The sequence below is a fragment of the Xenopus tropicalis genome, chromosome 4 (assembly GCF_000004195.4).
Source record: "Xenopus tropicalis strain Nigerian chromosome 4, UCB_Xtro_10.0, whole genome shotgun sequence".
In the NCBI taxonomy this organism is placed as follows: domain Eukaryota; kingdom Metazoa; phylum Chordata; class Amphibia; order Anura; family Pipidae; genus Xenopus; species Xenopus tropicalis.
This window is the reverse complement of record NC_030680.2, coordinates 100,869,494-100,896,327: the sequence shown is the minus strand read 5'-3', so window position 1 is coordinate 100,896,327 and position 26,834 is coordinate 100,869,494. Positions and strand designations below refer to the sequence as shown.

The window sequence follows — 26,834 nt, the reverse complement described above, 5'->3', positions numbered from 1 at the left end:
AGCAGTGAGCACAAACATGCTTACGCCCCAGACATATTTGCATTATATTCTCATTATATTGTCATTTCCTGTATTGCAGAACTTGCCCAGTTCTCTCAGTTCCAGATTCTTTTAGCATCGCCTTGCATTGCAGTTTGTCTGTCTGGAGAGAAATTTCAGTGAGGACCAGAAATAAAGAAAAGAGGGGATCAGTAATATTGAACTTTTTGCAGCTATAAAAACTTCATTTCTAAAAAATATTGAAATATATATTATTTCATCTCTGTACTTTGCAAAGGGCCACTCAGAAGTTTGGGGACCAGCTATAAAATTCTGTTTGCCCTACCCAAAAAAGATCCTTTGAGTCTTGTCTGCTGTGCCTTCCTGCATATCAGAGGCTGCACCTCCCTCTTAATTCCTATTGGCTGAATCATTGGATCACAGCAAAATAGGCATCTGTATGTGATATCCTTGCCTGTTTCCCACTCTGGGTGAGCTAACTGCTGGGGAATGAGTCCATGTGTCAGAACCTCAAGACCCTTTTAGGCAGCAAACCCATTTCATAAAATTCTGTACATCAAGAAAAATCCAGCAGCACACCAAATAAGTGATAAATTGTGAAGGTGTATATTTAGCCCATATACGTATGTCTAAAAGGCAACATTTCTGGCACCCCCCTGGGCCATTTATCAAGCCTTGATAAAGGGCCCTGGGGGGGCCCTGAAACGTTGCCCCAACACTTCGAGAAGTTAATTATTGAGCAGGTTGAGCTCTCTTTCATCGTCTATCAAAATTCTGTATGGACATGAACCTGCACCTTATATGTGTCCTGTGTTACTCCATGGACATGATTGTAAATTGACTTGCCAGTAGGACTGAACTGGTCATGAACCATAAATGTTATGGCTGCAACTCCCCCTAATACAGAGTCATATCAGGAAGGGCAGGCCCATCTAACTTATCATCAACATTCCTTGCAACATACCTAATCAGACCCCAAACCCATTAAGCTTACTTTGGGGACGTAAACAGCAACAGCAATGGCCTCTACATGCGAGGGAAGTATGAATGTCCTTGCAATTCCGTATTTCCAGCTTACTCTTTGACCTATGCCATACTGTGTGTTTCCTGGCAACAGTAAAGTGCTGTGGGGGGTGATGGCGATAAAAAACAATGCAATAAAATACTAAGCAGAAAAGGGAAGAAGAAAGTGCCTTGCATCAAATGGGGAAGCAAAACCATGTTTATTAAATTGCCAGAGTTGGAGGTTATTCACTCACTGGTGCAGTATCCCATAGAAACCGATCAGCATTTGCTCTAATTAGCCTTACTATTGATAGTCAGTACAGGCCTATTGCTGGTTTGTTTCTATATGGGTTTCTGTAATAGCCTGTAATATTGTGGCTTCTCGTCAGGAACAGAACAGGAAGAATGAGTGGAATTCGGCAGCATTGTGATTAAACAGATACATATCATTTGCGCTCTGTTATAAAGGCCAGGCACTCGCATAGGCTTTTCTCTTCTTTTCTTTGCCTCCTATTTCCTCATTACTGCGTTGTCTTTAAGGGCAGCATCACAGTACCTATACATCATACAAATCATTTTAATATAACAGGGACACCTGTAGAAACTGCATTGTGCAGAGCTGTGTTTATGGCACTGCAGACCCACATGTGTATCCTTTTCAGATTCTGCATAGTTATGTCGTGGATTCTTGCCAGATAAGTCAAGCGCAACCCATAACATCCAGCTATATCACTTTCTTATCCTTCCCCTAGCAGCTTTTCAGATGACACTAAAGGTGGCCATACAAGGGCAGATTTTAGCTGTTGATTCAGCTCCTTTAGTCTGAGTGGGCAGCATATCTTCCTGTGTATGGGGCACTCTGACTGGCTTCCCCAACCAATATCTGGAGGAAAAGGGATAAAGCACATTGTGAATGTTAAATAAATCTGTTAAATGAGTTCTGTGGAGGAATGGAAGCAATTAGATATCTTAAATAAGGACAATTACTGGTTACTTCTGTTACTCCTCACCAGCACCTTGTTTCTATTTCCATTGTAATGACAGTAAGGATGTTCCAAATCCAGGATACAAAAACTTCTTGCGGGATTTGTACTTGGCCTATTCCTGAATGTCCTGACCAAATCAAAAGAGTTAAACGAAAATATAACGAACTATATAAACATTGTCTGAACATCCAGATATGAATAAAAATGTAATAAATAGATAAATATGTGTAAAATGTTCCAAGCCAATCCCTGCTGAAGTTTATGGATCCTTCTAACTCTTTCTCTGTTTGTTATAAATAAAATGTATTTTATTTACACAAACATGCCTGATTTTTACAGTCTGAAAGGAAACAAAGATAACCCCAACAAGCTTTGTTCGGATTGGCTTTGATATTTGGCCAAATTTGTCATTCACCTAAATCAAATAACAATTGTCTCTGTACATTCATATTAATTTGTTTCCATACACTTACCCCAAATAAATTACTGTCACTCAAGTAATGAATTCAGTTTTTTCACTACAAGTCCCTACAGGATTGTGACCAAGATGGCAGCAGAGGTGAATATGAGGGAATGTCTCCCTCATAAAAACATAGTGAAGAGGCAAGTAAAGAAGGACAACATGATTCTGGAAAGGACAAGCAATGATTATACAGACAAAGGGAAGCCAGTGGCTGGGGAGATGGAGCCAACCATGGGAACTTCTGTACTACAGAGTAAAGTAAAAGCACTGAAGCAAAAGCACAAGGACTTAAGGATATCAGAATTTCCTAAAGGTAAAGACCCCTTGGAAGATACATTAAATGTTCCGCAGCTTCGTACTTACCTAACAGAAGATACTTTGAACTACACTGAGCATGGAAAGTTACCTTGTGTTAATCAGGAGTCCTGGGGTACTGAGAATGTTTATGGGTCCTCCAGCTCACTTAGAACTATGTGGGATGTTAGTAATGAATGTGAGAAACTTTGTGATTTTACTGAGCTGCTGAATTACAGCCAGAATAAAGCTGAGAGCAATGCACAGAAATGGCCACAAGACCACCTAAGAGAATTTCCCCATGAGCTGTTAGGTTCTTCACACACTGAAGATGACTTAAGCTTTAAGAGTTCCTCAATGAGTTTGGCTGAGAGAGTTGAGCGGAATAGGCAGGAACTGAGGTGGAAATTCAATGGCTCACCATGCTTCGGTGGAGAAACCAGTCAGGAGAGCAACCATGGACACACATCCAGACAGGACAGCTGTGAGTAGATTGGAAAGGGAAGGCTGCTTGATGCTACTTTAAGTATTGTTTGTGTGTATGAGCTGAAATTTCTGTTCTTGTCTTGACTGTAGGGCTGGTTCCTGGGGCTGATGCAGACTGTGACTCAGGAGTGTCTCTGCCTGACCCAGAGGGCAACAGGTATGAAATACAAAATTCTCACTCATGCATAGTCCATACTCTGCATAAACTCATATACTGATTTCATCTCTACTTTCCAGATAGTTTATCTATTTGACCCCTTTTTTCTATCATTGGCTTAATACAATTACTGGTAAATAATGACTTGCCAAACTGAGTGCAAATTTAATTCAAGATTGATGTGTTATTATGGACAATGTACTTTTTTCTAAAAACTGAAGTCTGCAGTATGTAGAAAATAGCGCGTTAAAGCGGCAGCACTGTTTATATTATGAGAGTACCAGTGTAATCTTCATAGTAAGCCATATGTCATGTATGTAGGTCTCTCCCTGTGACCTAGGATAATCTTCTACTAACACAAACTCTGTTCTTATTTTGCCTGTTGGTGTATATTGTGAATGGTTTGCAGGAACCATGAGGGGGCACTCTCAGTGTTAGAGTACCCAGCATGCACGTCTTATACTGTCTGGCAGAAGATTTAACTGGGAAGTCACGTCATTCTAAAATCCCCTCTAATCCTGTCCTAGGGAGCTGAGCATCCGTCACGAACAGGCCAAACAGCTGCTGCACAGAGCACGGATGAAAGCAAAAGGGGCCAGTCCCCTGCGCGCCTCTCACTGTGTCCTTCCACATGCACTATCACAGCTTCCACAGCAACGGTAAGGAGGAAGAGCCTGGAAAGTGCCATATAGATATGAAGAGTAATAGTACAGGGAGGGTAGCATGGAAGGGATTCAGCTTAAGCATTAAAGTAAATACTGTTATAATTTGTCGTTTTTTTTCAGTATAGCCTAGAGAATGCATTATTCTCTTGTTCTTTGTGTTTTTAAAGCAGCTGTAGTTTGAAGGAGCTTTATCTATCCACCTTGTTTGTGTAAATAAGGAGACTTTGCCTTTAGTTTGAAATAATTCAGTGCTTTGCAAGCTTTCTCATGCAATATGAATATATAGTATACTGCATTTGTGGGTAATATTTAAAGCTGAAGTCATAGAAACAAGTTAGTTGAGTCGTTTGGTATGCTGGGACAGTAAATATTCCAATGAGGGCCCCCTTCTGCGCCCAGAGCCTCCTGCTAAACAGCAGTTTACCTTCTTTAAACAAAGTCTGCTGCTGTTTAAGCTGATACTGTCCAACCAGAGGCCCGGGGGCCAGATGGGTGTTTCTCCATTGAATGGTTATACACACTGTTGTGTCTCTGAAATTAAAAAATGGAGGATTTATATCTTGCTTGTAAAGAGCTTGTAGCTCCATGCTGAAGGCATCCAAAGTTATGACAGAAGATATGAGTAAAGGTGTTAAATCTCAAAGTTCTATTATAAGAGGAAAGCGTGTTCCCCTTAAAAATGTATGATCTAAAGGTGCATACAGGCCTGGACTGAAATTTAAAATAGGCCATGGCATTTCCAGTACATGAAGGCCCAAACAGCCCCCCCCCAACCCACTAAATAGTGACTGTCTATGGCCTCTTACAGCAGCCCCTTTGGCATTTGCCAAAACTCACAGATTGCCAGTCAGGCCTGGTGTAACAAGACACCAGTGTAACACTAAACAACTCACCTATAGGAATGGCAGTACAAAAACTTGTTGTTTTAACTAATCTTTTTAGTTTCTACCTCTGTGAAGTGAGAAAAAAATGCACATTTGTATTTATAGTACACATAGAGTTGTTATACTGTTCGGCTAGTGTGGGTTGGCAGATGCTCTGGTGTAATCATATAAAAAGACTGGGAAAAGTATGGATTGAATCAGAGTATGTATGGGTCATGTAGTGACCCAGAATTGAACAAGCTTTCTTAGCAATCCTAATGTGTTGCCATATGATTCTATTTATGAGTGTAAACAGGTTGGATATGTAGAAAGCCTTTTTTTAAGAAACCATGAAAAGTTGTATTATTATATATGGGGCTATTTTACACCATACACATGCTCATTGCAGTCCCAGCCAGCCAGAGCAGGTTCCTAGTGCACCTACATGTCTTGCCTAACCTAAGGCACAGCAAAGCTGCTTCCTGGGGCTCCTGGGGGATATTTGCATCATCACTATATTCTGGAAATGAGAGCCTGCTCTATGCAACAGATACAGCAAAAGTAGTTTAGGTGTAATTGGGCTTAGGACTGCAGTCCTTAGTCTACATTCTGAATGAGAAATTGCCATCTAGCTGTTTGTGGTTTTGGGTTCTTAGAACAAACTGCTTTATATAGCTCTTTTTCTGCAGTTTGTTGGCATTCCTAGTTTACAGCTGTGGCTTACCCAATTGCAATGTTTCTTATGACATTTTTATTTTAATGTATACAAGGTCTGGTTTGTGGCAGAAAGAGCCACGTCATAATGGCACCTGCCTTGGCATTCTGTTTCCAATGTATTCAGTAAAAGCTAAATTCTATTCAGTGCATCACAAATACTTAAAATAAAAAACTGTACATTGACAAAAAAGAAAGCTTTAACATATGTATATATTTTTTTCTGTTTCTTAAGTGGTCCCTGTGTATCTGGTGCTGTGACTGATGGGGGCTCTTTAAGTGACAGTTCTGGCAGCGATCATTGTTCTTGGCATCGAAGCTCACGGGGATCTTCACCCTCTCATGTGCGATTTCAAGATGAATCAGAGCGTGATGTGGAGGAGCGTTACCGAGAACGTCAGCAGCAGGGTCCTCCATCAGCCGGTATCTCCCCAACCACACCACCAGCTCGCCGCTCCAATGGTCACGTATCTTGGACACAGCATCTGGTACCTTTTGGAAATGAAAACCAATGTGGAACTTGTGGCTCTTATATTAAGGGCTCAGGAGTTCAGAGACAGAATCTGGAGGCTTATTCTGCAGGGTCAAACCTATGGAACGTTCACTTAGGCTCTAGAATATCTCAGGATGGATCCATTAACTCTCCCTTGGGAACCAAACCTTCTCCTCACTGGATTCTTCCATCACAGCCATGGAGAGTCCATTCTGAACTCATCCGAGAGACCCATATTGGAGGTGATTCCACTGCCGACTCATCTGGGGAAGACGAGGTCAACAGGGCACAGAAAAAATCCTGTCGCACTTTGGGTCCTCTTAGGAGTTCCAAAAATAAACAACATAATGTAGAGCCTGGTTCTGGAGCAAGGACATCTTTGCCACAGTCTGAAATAAAAAGCAGCACGTCAGCTCTGATGATAGATCCCAGAACAAAAATAAGTGAATCAAATCCAGAAACAGAGACTGCAGTGCTGGGAAATCTACATAATACAAATATAAAACTTGAGAAACAAGTTGCTGTTCATTACACTGAACCTAGAACAACATTAAATCCCACAAATGCACCTCTGAAGTTTGGAAATGAATGCCTAGATGCCAGCCCAAATCCAGGTGCCCTCACAATTCATGGCCATGTGCCAGTTCCTCCTGCTGGGAAAGCTCCTTCTGCTGGGACACCACGATCTGGCAGATTTGCAGTGCGTTCTGAGGGAGCTTTTCATCATCTACCAGTAGGGACTTCTCATGGAGAAAACATGGAACAAGTAATTGTGATTGAGAAGGGCATACCATCTGATACTGTGCCAAAAAATAAAAATCAAGAGAAGCTCAGGGTTTCTGACATTCATCCTTTGTCATTATCTGAAATTAAAATGAAGGAGGAAGGCAGAGAGAGAACTCAAAAAGTGAAAAAATTGATAAAAAAGGAGAAGCCAAATGAGAGACAGGAGCAGAGGAACCTAGAGGGTCCAGATGTGACAAACGGACAAGCTGAAAGTGAGAGAGCTCACAAGTCTCTTAGACAAAGGTACTCTGACAGAAAAAATGCATCAAAGGAGCAGCGCAACACTGAAGTGACTCAGACCAGCGGGGATCATGCAGACAGGGCAGTGTCAGACCTATTAAACCATCACCTGGTAAAGGAGATAAATAATGGGAAAAGGGAACATATAAATGCACAGAGGAGCTTCACAGGGGGAGACGTACAACATGAGAGCACAGATTCAGGTGAGCCTTTCTATCTAACAGTATTCAGCTCAGAACTGGTTGTATGGAGCCATTTAACAAGAACCAAGCAGTAATGATTTTGGGCCAAAAAAAGTAAAAAAAAAAAAAAAAATCAAATAAGATTTGAAGCAAATAGCAGAACCAGCTGTGCATACAGAGAGCAGATACTGAGCAAGCTCCTCCTTGCTCAGATATAAAAAGATGGCGCCAAACTTCACTGTCTTAGCAGCAGCTCTGTTATACTTTTGAATATAAGTGAACTGTTTGCTGTTTTTTTTTTTCTCCTAACAGTAGATGTCAGTGCCAGCGAGGTGGGCTCTGCATTCTGTGGCGCAACTCTTGAACACCCAGTGCACGACAGGCAATTGGATCAGGAATCAGGGTACGTAGGATCTGAAGAATATTTATGTCAGATTTGTGTTTTAAAGGGTTTTCAGTTTAGAGTTTAGTAATTGCAGCCCAGCAAGTCTAGTTGCTTACAAAGGGAAACTACAAATAAAATTGCTTGTAGTTGATAGCAATAATAAGGATGATGCAGATAACGTAATTTAGACTGTATAGTACAGTCTGTAATTGGTCATAGAAATAAATTTAAACCTTTAGTTGCTTGTTAGGTTACTGACCCTAGCAACAAGGCAGTGCTGTAAATGACAGGATGACAGATTTGGAGATTAACAGGAATGACCCTCTATAAAGAAATTATTGGCCTGTTTTTTCGCTGCATATCTACCAAATAAATAGGTTGGGTATATAGCTCCCTCTTGGCATACTTAACTTATTTCCATGCTGTAATTATGGGAAGAAAATGCAATGAACTTACCCCTTCGTACATAAAAAGCCAGTTCTTTAGAGACAATCTATGCTCTCTCCAGTGAAGTGAGGAATCTGGTAACACACGCAGATTACACATTTGTTATGGTCTCCATGCAATACAGTGAGTGTCACATGGGCAAGGTTCTTTTGGTGATTAAGAACTGGCAGAAAATCACTCAGATGTGACTAATGCTGGGCAAGGTACAAAAAGCATGTTATATGTTAAAGGACTTGCTTGTTATTGTAGCTGGCTGCATGTTCCTAACATTTGTCCTTAATCTGGTGTGTAAACCTTTGCAAGCCACAGCAACCAGTCTCTGTGCCCCCAAGACCTTTTGGGCTCATGCCAGCAAACCCTACATGCCAGTCCCAGAAAGGTTGCCAAGAGTAGATGGGGTCACCTCAGTGCTTTTGGCCTTTTGGGCTGCTAGGAGAGGCTGATAATCTGTTAATAGACTAGAAAGCTGCTTGCCAGTATTTTTACTGCACCACATATGTTTGCTGTGTCTTTCATTGTATGCTGGGTGTGCAAGGGCAGAAGAAATTGGGCAATTGTTTAACTAATATCTGTTTGTTTTCTCTGTGAAATTAGCAGATTTGCAACCACCAGCATCCAGCACCTGGACACACTGGGGTATCTCATTTGCTAAGAGTTTAACACTAAAACAGTGGATTGTTTAGGGATTTGCCTCATTAATTGGGTACAGACAAGTGCAGCTGGCGCGTAGCTTCCCTTTATAAGGGCACTGGCACATAGAGACATGCCTTCACTTATGGATCGCAGCATGTAAAACACATTACTCACAGCAGTTGCCTACTTCATTGCATTTTCGCGTGATTAAGCTGGATCGACACAAGTAATGTGTTTTATTTGTCTCATGTTGCCAAACAAGTGACTCTTTCTCCCAATTTGCCCACTTAAGGTGGGTGATATGACTAATTAGTTTGGATTACAATGATGGGTATAGGGAGATGATCCAGATTGACTACCATTACTTTCCAGTGTGCACCCAGCTATTTGCAAGTAATTTTTAATACCTAAACTCAGTGATCCATAACCTGGGACTCACGAGCAACATGTTTCACACCACCCCTTTGTTGTTGCTCCCAGTGGCTTCAAAGTAGGTGCCCATTTTTAAATCTCTGGCTTGGGGGCAAGTTTTGGAAGCTGCAGGCTAGCAGTCCACATGGGGCTACCAAATAGGCAATCACAGCCCTTATTTAGCATCCTCAAAGAACTTTTTTCCTGCTTGTGTGACTCACAACACTTTTTACATCTGCCTTAACATATTACATTGATGTCACATTTTGACCCTATAGAGATGTAAATCAGTGTGTCACCCACAAGAGTTCAATGCAGCCTGCAGCAAGGAGAGGTGACATCCGTAGTGGAATGAAGAAAATCTTATCATCCTTTGGCCTGGCCTCCCGCCCCAAGCTGGAACGATTCCAGTCTTCCAGTTTAGAGCAGATCTTTACACCAGCTGCTGGGAGCTCAGGCGCCTGCGTTGGGGGCAACAAAGAGCGATGTGAAGATGCAGGGAAGGATGGCAGGCTGAAGAAGAGTCCTTCACTGCAGTCACTAAAACTGGTGAGTACAACTAGCAGTTCCCAATTAAAAAGGTACAAATAGGCTCAGAGGGGGTGACTTTAGATAAAGGCTTCTTATCTCTGTTTGATATAACAGGGCCACTTGTTCTGCACTTAAGGGCTCTGGCACACGGGGAGATTAGTCGCCCGCGGCAAAACTCCCTGTTCGCGGGCGACTAATCTCCCCGAGTTGCCTTCCCCCTGCCATCCCACCGGTGAACATGTAAGCCGCGTCTGCCATCCCGCCGGCGACTTACATGTTCACCGGTGGGATGGCAGGGGGAAGGCAACTCGGGGAGATTAGTCGCCCGCGAACAGGGAGTTTTGCCGCGGGCGACTAATCTCCCCGTGTGCCAGAGCCCTAAAGGCTGATAATACCATGTAAACCCTTCATATGCCAGAGGGTAGTATCATAGGAAATGTATCATGAAGCAATATCTGTTATTGTTTAGTAGTGCTGTGTAGGTTTCTTAGTTGTAATCTGCCCATAACGCGTATGGGGCCTGTTACAGAAGTAATTGTCTAATGGTAGTAGAGCTAAAGGTCAGAGATATATGAATATATTGCAGACTGTTGCTTCCTCTTACTACTTTGTGCTTTCCATAGCTTGTAATGGGAGTTTGCATTTCTACTCTCTGTGATTGTCACCGTGGTCTATGACCCTTCTAGTGGCCATACACAGACAGATACCATACACGGACAGATAAAAGGTGGTCATACAAAGACAGATTCGAGTCCTTCAGACCGATCCAGCAGCTTATCTGCCCCACTGTGGGGCCCTCCCACAAGCCTACCTGACCAATATCTAGCCAAAAATTAGCCAGGTGTCAATCGGGCAGGTTTGATATTCCCATCACTTTGATGGCTTCTATATCCGTCGTTATAACCTTAGGTGGGATATTGGGAGAAAGATCCACTTATTTGGGGACAAACAACAAATCTCAACGTGCATGGCCACCTTAAAGGGTGGTATTTATCTCATGTTCCCTCCCCACACACTATTCCCTGCTGCACCTCCCCTGCCACTATTTATTACTGTCCACCACCAATTCAGCCCCACAGGACTGAGGTTTACCCAGTTTTCTTCCAGTGGCCCAGTCCAAACCTGGAATTGTGCCCATGTGCCGTTTTCATTGGTAATTCCCTTTGGTTACTATAGAATGAATCCATGCCAGTTTCCTGTGTGCCTTGTTGCAGTGTGAGAGGTTGCAGACAGTACAGATAAATAAACAAATAAATAAATATGTGGGAATATATTGAACTGTGGCACTGGGATAGAGAAGTAAATACAAAACCTCCTTCTAGGTGCTTCCCACTGACTGCCAGTGGAGTATTAGAGTTTGTCTCATATGAAAAGAAAGAGGATAATTGAGAAAAATCAGCATTATTTCTATAGATGCTGTTATGTTTATGTATGAAATATATTCTACAAATACTGATGTGTCACAATCAATATGGGAATGGTTGCTGCTAATTCTTTAGATGTGAGTTTGGCTTTCTAATGACTCCTTATGGGTAATACAATTAAAACTGTCTTACTTCAAAAGTGCACAAAGCTAAAGTGTCACACATACACACATGTATTCTTGCCGTTTGTCTCCATTCAGTGCCTGAGGGAATGCATACTTATGCATTAAATGGAGCAGGAAATAAAAACAATACACTTGCAGTTTGCAGTTAATCATTTCAGAAGTTATAACAATAGCATAATTGAGCCAATAATGCCTTGGTAATCAGGCACAAGTCTTATGCTAACAGCACATATATGAGCTCATTTATAAAACTGGGGCACAAGTCAACATGTACATCTTGTCCCCCTTCACTGCACTTAGCACTGTCAGCTGCAGGTCATTATCCCTTCAATACTGGAATGTTTCAGTGTTGTATTCACCTATATCAGTATATATAGGTAATTAAGACAATTTATGCATTAAGCTACTAACAATGCTCTCCCCTTTAAAGAATGAATGTATCCATTTATTGCAATATAATCAAGCTTGCCAACTACTTCAAAGTCATCCCTGATCTGGCCAGTCTTAAGGTGGCCATACACGGGCCGATTGTAGCTGCCAATATTGGTCTCTTGGACCGATCTGGCAGCTTATCGGACCGTGTAGGGGCATCAACAACTGGTCTGCCAGACCAATATCTGGCCTGAAATTGGCCAGATATCAATTGGGCAGGTTAAAAAATTCAGTCGGATCGGGGACCGCATTGGCTCGTTGATGTGGTCCCCAAACCTAACTGTGCCCATTAGTCGTTATAATTCGATCGTTTGGCCTCTGGGTTTTTAAGTTTAACCTTTATAATGGCCACCACTGGAATCCAAAAGTTGGAATGATGAGAGCTACAACATGGAGCTGGCTGCTGCTTCAATCTAGCAAAGGGAGAGTTGTACAAATAAACATTTTAGACACAAGGAGTATGTTACTACAGAATTCATAGTGAGCAGAAGAGATCTGTACTCACTCATATCTGTATATTAATACTGATAATAATGACACATTTGATGCCATATCCAGGAGCTCTCATATACAGCAATGCTTTCTCCCATCATTTCCTATTAAAACAATTTTTCATTATGCACTGAGATTAAAGAAAAAAACCCTTAACACACATACACACACATACTACATACATACACACACACATGCATAGATACATGTCCTTGCATAAATTCAGACTGGAAAGAACATTGATGAGAAGAGTATAACAAATCCCACATTATATTGTAAATATAATATAGTTACCATTCACAGGAAAAATTGGGCATGCTTTTAGAAAATTCAGCTAGAAAGGTTGCAGTTATAGCTTTTCATTTAATGGGAATGCACCAGCCCAGCAACTTGCATTAATTAGAAGTGCCATTGGTTTCTCAAATAATCTGGTAACCCCAATATAAAAATACAAAAGAAGGAAGTAGGAAGTGGGAACCTTGCTATTGAAGTCGTGCAGATTCATTTATGGAAAAGATGCCTGAAGATTTATTTACACTGATCAATTAAACTGCTGGAAATCCTTCTGGATTTCCCAGTTCAGTTTAAAATATATATCAGCCCTTTAATAATCTAAATAGTATATAATAATATCATACATACTATTATTATAGCATATATTATTATTACATAATATTATACATAATAATTTACAAACTGATTTGATGTCTATTTAAAAATATCTTCTTTCTTTTATGTGACATTCAGAAATTATAATTCTATACTGGAAACCCTTTAGATGGATACTGACATGTTATACCCTTATTCGGCCACCAGGTGACACAATTTCACTTACCACGGAAAGCATCCTCAGTGCAGAACCTGCTGGGAAAATCAGAGCGATCTGCTGTCTACCTCACGGAAGATGCCAACACGGCACCTAGGTACAATGCAAATATAACCGATTACAACCTGCTAAAGTATTGGTGTACTCTGTAACTATAAGACGATAGAAATTGTAGCTTGTTTTATAGAACAGTGACACAATGGATATTTAGCAATGTAAACAATGCAGTTTCCTTAAACAGAACAGGGGTCATGGGGACAGAGCAAATATAGAACAGTTTACAGTGTAACAGATGTACAAACAGCACAGGGTGTCATTGCTCTAGTGCCCCTCCCCTCCCCTGCGACAGAATGGAATTATCCCACTCCCACTCATTGGCTTACACTAAGCACTAAATACAACATCAAGTGCCAGGCTGAACTGTAAATAGAGCATGATCATAATATTACATAATCCCAATTGCTGGAAGTTGTATAACATCTGAAGTGACAATGGTATTGCTTGCTGTAGGTATAAGACAAACATCTGATGGGGTTATTTAGTAAAAGGCACTAAGTTTAGAGCAGTAACCTATAGCAACTCCTAGGTAAACTTAATGCCTTTTATTTTATTTTGTTAAAATGTAGTTTATAGTTATGATATACTCAAACCTTTGTTTTACTCAGGCGCGCACTGAGTGTGGAAGACATTGGATCCCCTGGTATGCCAAGGGTGCTGGGGCGCGTAGCTGAGGTGTACCCTGATGGAACCCGCCTTTTACAGCTTCAGCGCCCCCCACAAGGCAGTTTTGGCTTCAGTATTTCATCTGTAAATGGACGTCCAGACTCAGGTCAGTAGCAGAAGCAACCCACCCACTTAGGTATCTTTACAGAGCATGCCTTTATCTTTTGTGCAATCTGTGGCAGAAAAAGGGCAAGGGGGTCATTATAGAAAAAAACAGTAGGAGTAGGAGGTAATGGGAAAAATAATGCAATACAATAGGTGAGAAGGGATTGCTAAAGGGGATATTTGAATTCATTTGGCACTGCAGTTCCCATCTTCACAGCTGAGATCTAAGTCAGGCATTTTTCATCCAGCACATTAGGGCCTAGAATTCTGTTACAGGAACATGGTTAACCCATACTGACTAGCCTCCCTCTGCTCAGGTATATACGTGCAAGAGATGAGTGATGCCAGCACTGCCAAGCTTTTTTCCAGCCTGCTGCGCGTGGGAGATGAGATTCTGGAGTTGAATGGTACCAAAGTGTCGACTATTGCACATGAGCAGCTGAGCAAGATTATGGACAGGGAGTCCACGTTGTCTCTGCGAGTCTTGCATCAGAGAAGGACCAAGTGCTAAGAGACAGCACTGCATTCTGGGAGATCCCACGGAAAAGCTTTGTGGTACTTTATCTTTTGACAGAGGTCAGCGCAGAGAACAATCTTCACTATATTCTCAGCAGGCTCAGCGACGGAAATGGGTCAGCAGCAGTTTAGCAGTCGGTACATGTCTCTTATGATAAATGATTTCAGTATTCTAAGCACATGGATTCCAGGTTGGCCTACAGACTAAGTATATTTTTAAACCATCTGTTTACCAAGTGATTTTTCATTTTGCACTCATGACACCAGTTTGTTTAAAAGCAGAAATGTCTGGTGGTTGGTCCAGTCACCCGTGTACCTGAGGGATAAGTCTGCTGCACAAGTTAGGAATCTTTCTGTTTATCAGTATTAAACTGTGGAGCGGACATTATTCTCTATGCCTTGCACAGCTCACATTGTCAAATGTCCTTGTGTATTTATGAATATATGGCTTCTCACTGCCTATTTAATTTTAATATATTAAATATCTTTGTAATTTACAATATTTTTGTGAGACATTTATTTTGTAAAGATTGGAGGTTCACATGTATTCTAAAGTGCAACAGAAGTGCAATTTAATTTGACACGTATATGCCTGTGACCATGTTTTGGGGATAAGTGGTTCTCATCTGCTAACAGGTGACTTTTCATTCACTATAATTATATATAACTATATCAAACATATATAATATAATCAGAGTGTTATAGCCATGAATTGACTAGGATAAAGGGACAACTCAGGGTGCTGCATGTGACTTTAGCCTTGACAGCGTCAGACTATGTACTGCCACGCAGCTGAATTTTATTTTTATCATTGTTTGATAGATATTATTGTAGTAAAATGTAGCACGACTTTGGCAAAACAGAATTTCCAAAAGCATAGTTCTGCAGGAGCCAAAGACTGCATATGCCTGCATTAGGGACAATAACTTCTTTTGGGGGAATGCTGGAATTTTTAGCTCTGCAACACACAGCACCCCAAAGACAGCCTATCTCTCTCATAGTATTCTCTCATTGACGTATTTAATATTTCTGCTGCTTGGTTATATATATTTATATATACACTGCTCAAAAAAATAAAGGGAACACAAAAATAAGACATCCTAGATCTGAATGAATGAAATATTCTTATTAAATACTTCGTTCTTTACATAGTTAAATGTGCTGACAACAAAATCACACAAAAATTATCAATGGAAATCAAATTTATTAACCCATGGAGGTCTGGATTTGGAGTCACACTCAAAATTAAAGTGGAAAAAAACACTACGGGCTGATCCAACTTTAATGTAATGTCCTTAAAACAAGTCAAAATGAGGCTCAGTAGTGTGTGTGGCCACGTGCCTGTATGAACTCCCTACAATGCCTTGGCATGTACCCACACAAATGGCTCAGGTAGTGCAGCTCATCCAGGATGGCACATCAATGAGAGCTGTGGCAAGAAGGTTTGCTGTGTCTGTCAGCGTAGTGTCCAGAGCATGGAGGCACTACCAGGAGACAGGCCAGTACATCAGGAGATGTGGAGGAGGCCGTAGGAGGGCAACAACCCAGCAGCAGGACCGCTACCTCCGCCTTTGTGCAAGGAGGAACAGGAGGAGCACTGCCAGAGCCCTGCAAAATGACCTCCAGTGGGCCACAAATGTGCATGTGTCTGCTCAAACGATCAGAAACAGACTCCATGAGGGTGGTATGAGGGCCCGACGTCCACAGGTGTGGGTTGTGCTTACAGCCCAACACCGTGGAGGATGTTTGCCATTTGCCAGAGAACATCAAGATTTGCAAATTCGCTACTGGCGCCCAGTGCTCTTCACAGATGAAAGCAGGTTCACACTGAGCACATGTGACAGACGTGACAAGAGTCTGGAGACGCCATGGAGAACGTTCTGCTGCCTGCAACATCCTGCAGCATGACTAGTTTGGCAGTGGGTCAGTAATGGTGTGGTGTGGCATTCCTTTGGGGGGCCGCACAGCCCTCCATGTGCTCGCCAGAGGTAGCCTGGCTGCTATTAGGTACCGAGATGAGATCCTCAGACCCCTTGTGAGATCATATGCTGGTGTGGTTGGCCCTGGGTTCCTCCTAATGCAAGACAATGCTAGACCTCATGTGGCTGGAGTGTGTCAGCAGTTCTTGCAAGACGAAGGCATTGATCCTATGGACTGGCCCGCCCGTTCCCCAGACCTGAATCCAATTGAGCACATCTGGGACATCATGTCTCACTCCATCCACCAACGCCACGTTGCACCACAGACTGTCCAGGAGTTGGTGGAAGCTTTAGTCCAAGTCTGGGAGGAGATCCCTAAGGAGACCATCCGCCACCTCATCAGGAGCATGCCGGGCATTGAAGGGAGGGTCCTACAGGCACGTGGAGGCCACACACACTACTGAGCCTCATTTTGACTTGTTTTAAGGACATTACATTAAAGTTGGATCAGCCCGTAGTGTTTTTTTCCACTTTAATTTTGAGTGTGACTCCAAATCCAGACCTCCATGGGTTAATAAATTTGATTTCCATTGATAATTTTTGTGTGATTTTGTTGTCAGCACATTCAACTATGTAAAGAACTAAGTATTTAATAAGAATATTTCATTCATTCAGATTTAGGATGTCTTATTTTTGTGTTCCCTTTATTTTTTTGAGCAGTGTATATGTATATCATAGCAAAAATGGGAAGTTCTGCTCACCAATAAATTTTAAACCATTAAAGGAGTTGTTCACATTTGCTAAGTGCTACTCATAATACTCTAAATCAGGGGTCCCCATCTTTCTTACTCCTGAGCCACAGTCAAATGTAAAAAGACTTGGAGAGCAACACAAGCACCATAAAAGTCCATGGAGGCTATTAGGCAGCCTCTTTGACCACTGTTTATAGGAGGCTTTATTTGGTAGTAAATGTGTTTTTATTCAACCAAAACTTGCCACCAAGTCAAAAATAACTACCTGGTTTGGGGGCACTGAGAGCAACATCCAAGGGGTTGGTGAACAACATGGTGCCCCCGAGCCACTGGCTGGGGATCAGCTGTTAAAGCAGCTTTTACTCTCATTTTAGATCAAATAGTGATAGTAGTGATTGTTAAACATACCTGTATCAGAAACATTTTCAAGGAGGCATCACGAAATAGGCGTAACATCTTTCCATAGGCAGTGCCATTACTAACGTAATCAACCACGCCCTTAATGTCATATATATATATAGATAGATAATGAGTGCAGAGGACCTTCTTTCTCTCTCTCTATATATATATCTATATATATACACACACATACACACACACACACGTATATTTTTATATCAGGCTACTTGTGTACACAGCACTTATGTACATTTTGTGCAGTACTTAGGCACATGAAGAAAGACATTGCGGCCCTGTAGAGCTCACACTCTAATAAGTTCTTTGTCCCAGAATACAACATTAATAGTATGGCTATACTTTACTGATGGTATGTCAGTGAGATGTGAAGAGCAGTCGTGAAGGAGAAAAAAAAAAAAGACAGGTGCTGTAATGAGGTGCTGCTGTCTGGCTCAGTAATGCGATACAGAGAGGGGAGTACAAGGATAGGTTAAGGTTGCATCTCTGCATTCATTTCCATACATTCCTGCCATTCCAAGGAGGAGAATTTTTAGATTCCATTTCCTCCTCCACACACATCTGTTATTTTACCAATGCCCGGGCTGAAAATATAGACTCTGGCCAGCCATGAGAGATGCTAAATTATTAATATGTACTGGTGGTTCTTACACCCAGGCACTTCCTATGCTTTGTCACGGCTGCTTGATAAAGCTCATGTACTCAAATACACCATTTATTGTACACCCATTCTTACATAGGTTTAAGCTGAATACTGGCCCCTTTTCTTAGCAAAACTTGCATTAGTGTGGTGATATACTGCTAATGCTTCAGCTAATGTAAGAAGTATGGCAGCTCTCATATGTATGAATCCAAATATGAAAGAATATTCTGTGCAGAAAATAATGCTTTTATACTTAGATCATCTCTTACCCCATGGTGGCAGTGCTGGTAACATTACTGGAGAGTAATTGTTGTATATAACAGGTGTTGTGTCTCAGAAACACTAAAATACAGAAACAATGTCTCCAACCACTGGTTCCATCAGAACCTTGCTCTCCCCCTAACCCACAGTGCTGTGAGGAACAGAGCCTAATATGGACTTAGTGAGCCAGGGCTGCAGGGAGAGAAGAAAGGCAGTGCTGCACTGTGTTTTGTTGATCCCTTATTCAGAAACCTAATATCCATGAAGCTCCAAATTACAAGAATACTATCTGCCATAGAGCCCATTTTTAGAAAATAATTCTCATTTATCAAAATGATTTCCTTTTAATCTGTAATAATAAAACAGTACATTGTACTTTATGGTAACTAGGCTGCCTGAAAGCATATTGGTGGCACAACAATCCCATTGGGTTTATTTTTAAATGATTTTTAGCAGACTTAAGGTATGATGATCCAAATTACAGAAAGATACCTTATTCAGAATGGATTTGGAATTATTGCCTAGGGTGACAGGTCCCCTTTAAACACTAAATCATTTTTATTTCTTAAATTGCCATAAACCATGGTCCTCAATAAAAGAAACTTGCAATCCACCTGCCACAGAAGCTTTCTGATACGAACACCTAAGCCATTTTATTTATAAATAAAAGAATACGCCGAGCCCCACCTATTTCAAGAGAGCCTGTATAAAAAAAAACACAGTCAAGGGGCCTAATCTCAGATTTATATCTATTATCGCATATTCAAAGGACCCTTTACCCTACACTGTAGCATATAGTAAAAATCTTAATACTACTAAACAGATGGACCTGGTCCCAAAGCCATTGCTCACTGTTCTATAAATATTTCACTCTTAGAAACCTCATATAAAGTTCATAAAGTACATTGGTATATGGTCCCAATTTGTCTAAAATAAATCCCTAACTCAGTTAAGATTGCATTTTTAGTAAGCTGGCACAAAGATGCTTATTTGGTACAATTGCCCAAACCTTCAATGATTCTAGGCTAGAATTTATAATATTATTTACTGCTAAATCCTGGAAATCCAAATCTATTCCTATTTTCCACTTTAAGGATAAATTTAACTGGATCACGGTTAACAAAAAGCTGTCTAGTACAAACACAAGACATTTGTAAGAATCTGGGAACCCTGGTACACTTATACTTTACCAAATGCCACTAACTTATCTTCTCTGTCATCTTAGCCTTATCTAATCACAATATATCAATTTGTTGTAATAAAGATTATATCATTGGGTTACTAAAGATGCTTCTCCTCTCAGCCTTTAGGCTTTTTTCCCCCTCCTTTTCTCTTCACACTTTGGGACATCAGTCTAAAGGTGGCCACACACGTGGCGATTTTCGATCATTCCAATCAGCCACTAACGTTCAGGGCTGAAACGGAAGATATGGAGGTAGAAACAATAGGATTTCTACCTCCTTCTGCCGATTCAGCTCTGAAGGCAGATTTTGCTCAGGCTCCTTCTATGGCGCCTGATTAAAATCTTTTAACCCATTTGATCGGCGAGGCGACCGATATCAGCAGCCTCCTGCGCCTCGCCGACCTGCCATACATGCACCAAATATCGGACGAAACAAGGTTTCGTGCGATATTATCGATGCGTGTATGGCCAGCTTACGGTATAATCTGACTTCAAGCAAAGATTTATTTACTTTAGAATTCTATAGAGACTGTTGACCACACTTAGGGCTGTGGCACACGGGGAGATTAGTCGCCCGCGACAAATCTCCCTTGTCGTGGGCGTCTAATCTCCCCAATATGCCATCCCACCGAGAATGTAAATCGCCGGTGGGATGGCATACGCGGTGCTGGCGAATAGCCGAAATCGCCAAAGTTGCCTCGAGAGGTGGGATGTCATATCGGGGGGGGTTAGACGCGGGCGACTAATCTCCCCGTGTGCCACAGCCCTTAGTTAAGTTTGAAATGTTTATTTTTTTTACTCTTGTTCTTTCCAGTTTTGCCATTGCAACAGTATGTAACCAATGTCTCTCCTTCCCTTAGATGAATAACTCAGAATTCATAATATGCATGCTTTATTGATGTCCGTTCTGTATAACTAAAAAAAAATGTTAACTAAGAAAAACTATTGAAAATAAGTGGGAACCAAGGACCAGAATGCAGAAGCTACTAACCTGAAGGAAAGGTCTCCAGGCCAATGTCCTACAGAAAATTCCAGAGCTGCCACCTTCCTTGGCCATATCTGATGGAAATTGTCCTGCTAAGCCGCAAACGTAACTTGCAGAAGTCAGGCAGGTTGGTGCTAGCCAGGGATTATCACAAACTAAGCCCATATAATGTCATAGCTGGAAAGTCTGGTGCAGGGGCAACACAATCCATTGCCTGGGAGCCTTCACATGGAAAAAGCATCAGTCACCTGTGACCCAATTTCCAGCACTGACCTATAGCACGCACTGCAGATTGGCAGCTTAGTGTTCCCCAGCAACATGAGAGCCAGTGGGGAAACATTGCATGACAGTGATGAGCACCATCTCAGTTGATAATGTATAGTGTAGCTGCAGGCGTATATCATGCATACAGAAAAGTTTAAAAAAAAAAAAATATGACCTATGGATTCCCAGACAGATTTGCCCCACTGTTTTGGCACCAGTCTTTTAGTCAATGTTGCAAAACACAGCAAACTATTCTAGATGAGATAACATTTATTTTTGACTTGAAAACATGCTGGATCTCTTTGGCAATTTCCTTTGTATTGGTCAGATTGCAGTATTAATAACTGGGTGCTTAAGTTTCTATAAAGCTGATACTGATAGGTGCAGTTCTTTTGGGTGGAGATCAGAACACCCTCCCTACCAGCAGCTGATTCCCATTTAGTAGAATGGGAAATGTGCTGCCTGTGGCACTGCTGCCATCTGGGCTCTTACACACTCAAAGGCACTACTGTGAGTCCCAGGCAGCATGTTCCCTCTTCTCATGAATGCAAAGCGCCTGCTTGTGGGAATAGAAGCATTGATCCCTTGCTTTCTTGTATAGAGACCCTGCAGATCAATCCCCCCCCCGCCTTCCATTTACCATTGCCTTTATTCTCTTTACTTGCCATTGTCTCAGACTGCCAGGTCACAGTCAGGCAAAATATAATGGGTAAAAGCTACTGCACAATACAAAAATATGTATTTGAAGATCATTTTACCTCATTGGTAAACATTACTTAAATAAATATCTTAGTACCTGTTTGGGGTCTGTTGTGGGAAACCCATTATCCAGAAGGCTCGGAAATACAGGACTTGCATTTCCCATAGTTATAAACAACCAAAAAATTTTAAGTAGCATGGGTAACTATTACCGTAATGTTTGTCTATGCTGCCAGGTTAAGCCACACAGTCATATTTTGATGTAGTATCCTCTTGAGCAATGCATCTATTTGGGTATAGAAGATGTTCTCCTTCCATACCCACAATGGGCAGATAAAACACGTAAGTTATGCACAATATATATCCATTTTTCATTCAGTGACTCTTTGCCTAAACAAACTGCCAGAGTTACGTATAGAGAGCACTCAGTTACCCCTGTATGGCGGGTGAGTTTCAGTAGTGAAAGAGTTATTCATTCTCTCCCTCTCCTACCTATTTAAGGCAAAGGCTTTCATATGACATTGCCCTGCCCCCCACAACAGAAGCCTTGTGCCCAGTGTCCCCGCAGGGAGTTTGTGTTGCTAATGAGCCCAGGTGGCCACAGACTAGTTCTCAGGGGACAGAGCATATTATGTGGCTCTGTGGGAGAGGAAGGAGCCAGGCTGCTGTCAGCTGTTAGCAGAGACAGGAGGAGGGCAGCTTGTCTGATCCTACTCCCCCCCCCCACCCCACACACACCCAACCCCCTTTGTCACTTACCTCCTCAGGCTTGTTTGGCACCATGTCATTGCATCCCTGGCTCTGACATGCAGTCTCTTAGTGCATGTTGCCTTGTTCATTTCAGGGAGCGTTGATGAAATTAGAAGGTTATGATGCATGGCAGCCTGTTAGCTGTAAAGTGGTTATGAAAAAGATATGGGGCTAAAAAAAGAAATGTTCTCCTAGCTTATTGTAGGAATCCGGTACATAATGGTGGCAGTCTGAGGGAGGTATTAGCATAACCCTTTGGGTACCAGCAATATGCTCACGCTCATATAGGGATGTCTCATTGGAGCAGGCACCAAGCTTCCCTTAAGTAAGTGCTTACAGGCTGCAGTGAAAGAGTTAAAGTAGTGTACAGGAAGGGGCTATGGCTGGAATGCTGATTTAAACAGGGAATGAAGTTGCTGGAATGCTGACAGAAAGGTGTTGGTGCATCAAGGCCCCAATGATAATGGATTCAGGAAGGCTCTGAAGGGCTGCAGCCCAGTGATGGATTTAGCCAAGCTCTGACAGTCTCTGGCAATGATTAATAAAGCAGCGCTCTAGTGGGCCGCAGCAGGGAATAATGGAACCTGCCAGGCAGCACAGCCCCGCTGGATAGATAGCAACTGGAAACTCGAGTGGAGGGGGGGTGGCATGTCTTCTCCAAAATTCACTATTAACTATTAACTGACAGTGTCTGAATAGTTTCTCCCCAAACAAAATATACTGTATAATAGCCACAATTGTGTGGGTGTATATGCAATGTTCACTTTATATTGAAGGACAATTTCTATTACCGTAGGATGTACATTTCTATATATGGGGGGGTGGCTATGGCTAAAAAGAAACCTCGGTCTGTTAAGAATGCCTCAAATAAGGCAAGTGGTTCCCACTCATATGTATTTGTCATGTATTCAATCACTCTACAGGGATTGTGCATCAGTCCCCGCCTCAGGGAGGCTTCCAGAGGTCCCTATTACACACACTAGGGTCAGTGTCACCAAGGGCCAATTATATAGTAATTATAACATGGATACCTTTATATGGAGTATTTTGTGCTATGGCCTCTTACTCTTGACTGACTAAAGAGAAACTGTATTGATGTGTGGGTTATGAATGCCTAGTTTGACAAAGGGCTAACAGACATTATAGAAACAATAATGCAGTTTTATCCTCACAATCCCTATGAATTCCATGATTGCCTTAGCAACCTGGTTATGCATTTGAGGGACCATGGAGACAAGGAGAATATTTCAAACACCTCAATAAATAAAGCCCATTTGCAAAGGTGCATTGTTACGCCTGAGAACATGCTGCTTCATTGGCCTGGTTGGATTTGCAGGGCTTTTCTGTAACAGAAATGTGCCCTTACATACTCAAGGAGTAAATAGGATTTGTAATAACAGAACAAAAAATAAATAAAAACCAGATCTCACATGCACACATAAATATGTAACGTATAAAATATGCATGAAAATACCATTTTCCTCATTACATGTCTGCTTGTGCCTTCGGCTGTATATAGGGCACAAAAAGAAAGGAGATAATGCCAGCCCCTGCACCCCACGAGTATGAATCAGATCAGTGCTGAGGGCTACAGTATCTGATAAAATCCCCAGTGGCTAATGGCAAATTGCTAATCTCCTTCACTATTATAGGAAATATGAGATTTGCCTAAACACCCTCTGCTACAGGTGGATTTGAGCCCCCTTCTGAACAGCTCTGCTCAACATGTAAAATCCTAAGAGACCAAATAAATCATAAAAATGACGACATTTGCCTGGCAAGGACCTCCACCCCAGTGTGCAATGCAGTAAATGCAAGGCTTTCATCTGATCAGAAAGAGGCAAGGTATCTGACTTCGCCATGTAAATAGGTGAGTTGTTGGTAATATAAGAGATAAAGGGAGGCGTTGCACTGGGTGGGAGACACAAGGGTGACTGACAGCCCCTGCGAGGAGCAAGCACAGAGCAGCTGTTATAACATAATGCAGAATGTATAGTGAAACATTCACTATGGTGCTTGTATAGAAAAGTTTGATCAAATGGTGGCTCTCATAAGGTAGCGGGGGCAATTACATGGCTGTTTTAGGCTAATGTCTCATTTTGTATATTGGCAGAGAAAACACTAATATCATGTCTGTAGGCAGTGCCATGGGCACAAGATGCAAATTTTGGACCAAAAATCCACACCCACCCAGGGTGCATATCGACAGGCAGATTGATACTCTCTGGAGATATGTGGTGGTATTGGGTATAATGGGTATATTCTCTTGCAAAGGAGAAACAGGTAATATTGATTAACAGGGCTACCCAGTACTACTAACTAGAAGTGCATGAAAAAATACAAGCAATTCTTTGATTGCTATTGAAATAAGAGTTCTAATCTTTTGCCATTAATGGCTCAGAGATGTGCAGAAATAATGTAATATTGAACAAGGAACAAAAAACACAAGGTGAAGGAGATGAAACAGCAGAAGTGGAGGTTTTCCTCTGCACAGACACAACAGGGCAGAAAGTGACATGATTTCCATGTTGATCCAGCACCCTGCAAGTCATATTAGGAGTTCTCTTTGTATCCACGGAGTACAGAACAAGTTGCCTTTGCACTACACACTCTTGTACTTTGAAGTTGCTCTGCAATGTGCTATTGGCTTCCCAAGGCAAAAACAAGACCTAGTAATCAGAAAGTCCCTACCGCTGGAAGATCAGGCATAGACTTGCTCCTGTCTTAATTGTTTTGGCTGCTGCTCTATATAAAGGAACACACAATGGATGCAGGCTGAAAGAATGCAAAGATTTTCCTTCTGTAGGCTATACAATACTCTCACACATTGCATTCCCTGAACCTTTCCTTGGGCCCCTCCAGTAATGCAAATGCCTTCCGTATATCCACTCCCTAGCATTAACATAATCTCTCACATACCAAGCCATTTTCTGAGAACATGCTATGGATGGGCGAAAGATCTGCAAATCACTGGGATACCTAATGGAATCCTACTCCGGGGAGGGTTACTAGATTGCACTATTAAATGCATAGAGCTCTGCAGAACATCAGTTTCATGGTTGCTCATGTCAAGGTGCCTGATGAGCGTGTACCTCCCTTTTCAATCTGGAATATTTGATCACAGGAGTGGAATACGGTATGTTGCATGAGGTCCTGAGCACCCATTCTGCTCCTGGCCCAAGTCAGTGGTCGAATGCCATTTACTGTAGCTGGTGAATTAGTGACTTCCAGTTGTGAATCAGCCTCTCGTCTGCTTGTATATAACCTATAAGGCTTCAAAGTACCTGATTAATAGAATTTCCCTTTATATAAAGGGTCCGCAGGGTCTACAGCCAATACCTCATCTATTGCAATCCCTCCACTATCAGAGGAACAAGGCAATGTAAGGCAATCCACTGTACAGTTATTTAAGATGATGTCACCTGCCTTTCTAATTATTTTAAAACACCACTGCGATTCCAAAATAGCATATTCTTACCCCACAAGGAAAATGTGTCCTGGCAGTATACTGGGTCCCAGACCCCCTGCCTCTAACACCAATGCAATAAGACAAAGCCCACACACAGTCTGAGAGCAGACTCCCAAAGCCACACTGTGTAACAGGAGCCTCCCACCCCAGACTCCCCTTCCCCCACAAATAAAGCACATTTGGTCACCTCTCCCACCCCCCCCATCGTATTCAGAGACGCTCAGCACACCCACAGAGACCAAATACCACATACTTGGGAGCCCTCCCCCACCTGCAAAGGATCAACAACTCATAAGAGACTCACCCCACCCTTTCCCCCAGGCAGGGGAACTTGACACATAATGCAATCAGGATTCCTGCACAATTCCCTTTTCAGCCACTGAACAGTCAATAATCTGCAAAGAGGTCACTTGCCTGAAATCACCAGCATTTATACACCCCAGGGTCAGAAACATATAGGCCCTCCTCCCCCTCCTTATAGGGCAGCTTAGAACACTCCATTTTTCAAGCCAACAGGTTATTAGCATGTCTATTGGGAAGACTAATTTAAACCTTTACCTGCTAATTAATGAGTGATACCTAAAGTAGATTGTGTAGGTATGTAACCCTAGCTTAGTAATTAAGGAACAGAGGTGCAGCAGTGAACTGCAGCAATGTGTAACCCTGAAGATTTTTTTTTTTTTTAAACAACTAGCATAACCATACCAAAACTGTCTTCCCAAAGTCTATGTACCACCATTTCCAAGCTGAATGTGTGGGTGTAACAGCTGATTTCCAGTTATCGTTTAGTTAGCTAAAGCTGGCTGGGCGAATGTAGGCCCTATACATATAGCTGGGGATGGTGTATGGTCACAGGTCAGAAAGGTAAATTCAGTTCACATATTTGCATGTTGAATTTGCTTTATTGTGTCAGCAAAAGTTGTTGGCCAGCAACTGCAATGCACCACCTGGTCACTACAGCCCGTAGAAATGTTCTTCTCTACCTCCTGTAGGAATGTGTGTATTTCTCTATACACAGCTACTGAAAAAAGGTTTCTTTCTTTTAATTTTTGAGTTAAATTTTAATATGATGTAGAGAGTAATATTTTGAGACAATTTGCAATTGATCTTC

At 41.9% G+C, this 26,834-nt stretch overlaps 1 protein-coding gene and 1 long non-coding RNA gene across 4 annotated transcripts in view; one reads left to right on the top strand and one right to left on the bottom strand.

Moving 5' to 3' along the window:
• The window catches only part of kiaa1614 (uncharacterized protein KIAA1614 homolog), a 16,346-nt gene extending 1,460 nt beyond the window's left edge, over positions 1-14,886 (top strand). The window contains exons 2-10 of one of the 2 annotated variants that reach the window (XM_012961630.3): positions 2,517-3,232; positions 3,325-3,391; positions 3,919-4,050; positions 5,869-7,355; positions 7,650-7,737; positions 9,489-9,759; positions 13,031-13,137; positions 13,706-13,869; positions 14,186-14,886. In XM_012961630.3, coding sequence (XP_012817084.1) covers positions 2,539-3,232; positions 3,325-3,391; positions 3,919-4,050; positions 5,869-7,355; positions 7,650-7,737; positions 9,489-9,759; positions 13,031-13,137; positions 13,706-13,869; positions 14,186-14,379 — 3,204 coding nt within the window. In that variant the 5' untranslated portion in view covers positions 2,517-2,538 and the 3' untranslated portion in view covers positions 14,380-14,886. Of the gene's footprint in view, positions 1-2,516; positions 3,233-3,324; positions 3,392-3,918; positions 4,051-5,868; positions 7,356-7,646; positions 7,738-9,488; positions 9,760-13,030; positions 13,138-13,705; positions 13,870-14,185 lie in introns of both variants that reach the window. The other variant, XM_002936962.5, reaches the window with a different exon arrangement.
• Positions 1,211-26,834, bottom strand: LOC105947007. 2 transcript variants are annotated; one of them, XR_004222399.1, is made up of 4 exons: positions 26,028-26,834; positions 13,691-13,936; positions 13,050-13,133; positions 1,211-1,888 (listed from the first exon to the last, which is right to left on the bottom strand). It is a non-coding gene; the product is annotated as an uncharacterized LOC105947007 (long non-coding RNA). The 2 variants fall into 2 exon arrangements; XR_004222398.1 differs by lacking the exon at positions 1,211-1,888 and adding an exon at positions 5,653-6,515.